This window comes from Trypanosoma rangeli (genome assembly GCF_003719475.1).
Source record: "Trypanosoma rangeli strain AM80 chromosome Unknown Tra_15.4_contig_00253, whole genome shotgun sequence".
Classification (NCBI taxonomy): Eukaryota; Euglenozoa; class Kinetoplastea; order Trypanosomatida; family Trypanosomatidae; genus Trypanosoma; species Trypanosoma rangeli.
Window position 1 is genome coordinate 25,323 of NW_021705998.1, and position 2,746 is coordinate 28,068.

The following is a 2,746-nucleotide window of genomic DNA, read 5'->3' on the forward strand; positions in this document are numbered from 1 at the left end:
AGAACCCCGAGCCGACCGTCTACAAGTATGAGGTTTTTGCGCCGAACTTCGTCGTCGCCAAGAGCCGCTTCTGGCGCATGATGCGGGATAAGAACAAGGTGAAGTCGACCCACGGTGACGTGCTCTCCTGCAAGGTCGTGAAGGACCGTAAGCTGGCGGCACGCAACTACAGCGTCGACATTGCGTACTACAGCCAGCGCTGCGGATACACGCACATGGTGAAGGAGTTCCGTGACGTTTGCAAGGCGGGGGCGGTGAGCCAGGCGTATCACGACCTCGCCTCCCGCCACCGTGCGCGGTACTGCAACGTTGAGGTGCTGGGCGTGAAAAGCATCCCGAACCACCAGGTGAAGCGCCTTAGCATTGCGGAGTACCACGCCAGCAACCTGTCCTTCCCGCTCCTGCACCGCCGCGTCAAGGCTCCGCGCAAGGACCGCGTCATCTTCGTCAAGAAGAACACGAAGCGCGCCGTCGTTGCATAGTCGTCTGTTTTCTCCTTTATGCAGCATTACATTTGTTTTCTACTGGTGCTGCCACCTTTTTAATTTGTTTTGTTTCAAAAAAAAAAAAAAAACAATGAACGGCCCCGTCGCCACATTTTGATTATTATTTTTCTCTGCTATGTGTCTTCTGTGCTCCGCGTGTTCCTTTTTTTTGATTGCCGTCGACCCCGAAAGTAAACTTCTGCGTGCGCGCGCTCTCTTTTTTTTCTCCGTCACGCAGTCTTTGCTCAATAGTATTGCCCGGCACTGCCGTTGAGCTCGGGTGTAACCGAACTTAATAGCGCCCAAGGGGATAAACAGAAAGGGGTGGGAGAGAAAGCATTCGAAAAATAAACTAAAAAGAGCTGACTTGCCTTTGACGTGCGAACAAACACAAGTGCTGGCAGAGAGGCAGGGGAGGACAGTGATTGTGTGGGTTGGGTTCTTTTAGCACGTTCAACTTTGCATTGCCAGGTTGAAAATAAAAACATTCTTGCTCACAGTTTTTCTTTTTGTTTATATATACATACATTCATTTACATATAAGATATCCCTCGGTTGGGTTGGTTACCAGGGTACGTTCAACACTGCGTGCCTCGCTTGGCATTCTACAGTTAATTTGTTGCGTTGTTCTTGTGTACCGACCATCCACGGCCATCGCAGTACAATGCTCATGGGAAAGGTGCACATTAACGCTGATGATCCGGGCAACGCCTATTCGCTGTACGCCACCGCCCCAGTCCCGCCTAAGAAGCCAGGCACCGTTCGTATTTGGGTCGACGGCTGCTTTGATATGCTGCATTTTGGGCACGCCAATGCGCTTCGCCAAGCGGCAGCCCTGGGTGACGAGTTGTTTGTCGGGTGTCATTCGGACGCGGAGATTAACCACTACAAGGGCCCCCCAATTATGCATGAGGAAGAGCGTTACGAGGCACTTCGTGCGTGCAAGTGGGTTGACTTTGTTGTGGAGGGGTATCCGTATGTCACGCGACTTGCAGACATGGATCGCCTAGAGGTTGACTACGTTGTACACGGCGATGATATTTCTGTGGACCTGAACGGCCGTAATTCGTATCAAGAGATTATTGATGCCGGGCGTTTCAAGGTTGTAAAGAGAACCGAGTGTATTTCCACCACGGATATTGTGGGGCGAATGCTGCTTTGCAACCCCAGTAGCGTATTGACTGCATCTGAGAAGAAGCTTCTGAAAGATGAGGCCAATAGACATCTTGGCTTTCATTACTTAACAACATCTCGAAAAATTGCTCAGTTTAGCAACAATCGCTCTCCGAACCCTGGCGATCGAATTGTTTATGTGGATGGAAGCTTTGATTTGTTTCATTATGGCCATATCCGTGTCTTGCAAAAGGCGCGTGAGCTAGGTGACTACCTTATTGCCGGCATCCATGATGATGGTGTAATTCGCAGGGTAAAGGGAAAGAATTTTCCCATCATGAGCCTTAACGAGCGCGTTCTTGGTGTGCTGGCATGCAGGTACGTTGATGAGGTCGTTATTGGCGCTCCTTACGAGGTGACACGCGCAGTCATTGATAGCCTCGGCATCACCGCCGTTGTTGGAGGCAAGACGTGTGATGCGTACGAGTACGGGGATGGACGCGACGCCTACGCAGTGCCCAAGGAGATGGGGTGTTATTATGAGGTGGATTCCGGTTGCAACCTCACCACCCACGTTATTGTCGAGCGCGTCGTCAAAAATCATGTGGCATTTCTTAAAAGACAGGCTGCGAAGCGGTTAAAGGATGCCGAGTCTGCTAAAGATCAACTGGGGATGTACAAAAATGTGAGGGAGGTGTAGCAAGGAGAGGAGAGAAGCGCCAAGGGATATCTCTCGTGAGGGGTAAGTGGCAGCAGTGGACGCTCTTTTTTCTTTTTTTTTTCTTTTTTTACGTCAAGATACTCGCCTCATCACTCACATACAGCAAAAAAAAAAAGACGTCTCCTTATCACTTACACGCATGAGTAACAGGAATATGTCTTCTCATTAAATAAATAATAAGTAAAAAAAAAACGTCTTAACTGCCTCGTCAATCTATGGTTTCTGCATTACGAGTTTTGATTACAGCACGTAAGATGGACACGGGACGTAAAAAACACTCGAACGTGTGTGCCCATTGATAGAGAGATATAAATATAGGTTTTTGTTTCTGCCCATCATTCTGGGCTGTGTAAAAGAAAAGATGGATGAGAATAGAAGTTTTGAATCTTTTGTTATATATATATATATATATATATATATATATATA

The 2,746-nt window shown here is 48.3% G+C and overlaps 2 protein-coding genes across 2 annotated transcripts in view, besides 3 other annotated features; both read left to right on the forward strand.

Moving 5' to 3' along the window:
- TraAM80_06708 (large subunit ribosomal protein L18Ae) overlaps positions 1-482 on the forward strand; it is a gene marked incomplete at both ends in the record, with an annotated part of 1,005 nt that extends 523 nt beyond the window's left edge. Inside the window, one exon of the mRNA XM_029383540.1 lies at positions 1-482. This exon is cut by the window's left edge and continues 523 nt beyond it. Within this exon, the coding sequence (XP_029236609.1) occupies positions 1-482 (482 nt within the window).
- Positions 483-558: 76 nt separating this feature from the next.
- Positions 559-577: a microsatellite.
- A 572-nt stretch (positions 578-1,149) lies between these two features.
- Positions 1,150-2,298, forward strand: TraAM80_06709 (putative ethanolamine-phosphate cytidylyltransferase; the record flags this gene model as incomplete). The annotated part of the gene is made up of 1 exon (XM_029383541.1): positions 1,150-2,298. The coding sequence occupies one exon, from the start codon at positions 1,150-1,152 to the stop codon at positions 2,296-2,298; it is 1,149 nt and encodes a 382-aa protein (XP_029236610.1).
- A 65-nt stretch (positions 2,299-2,363) lies between these two features.
- Positions 2,364-2,388: a microsatellite.
- A 324-nt stretch (positions 2,389-2,712) lies between these two features.
- Positions 2,713-2,746: a microsatellite.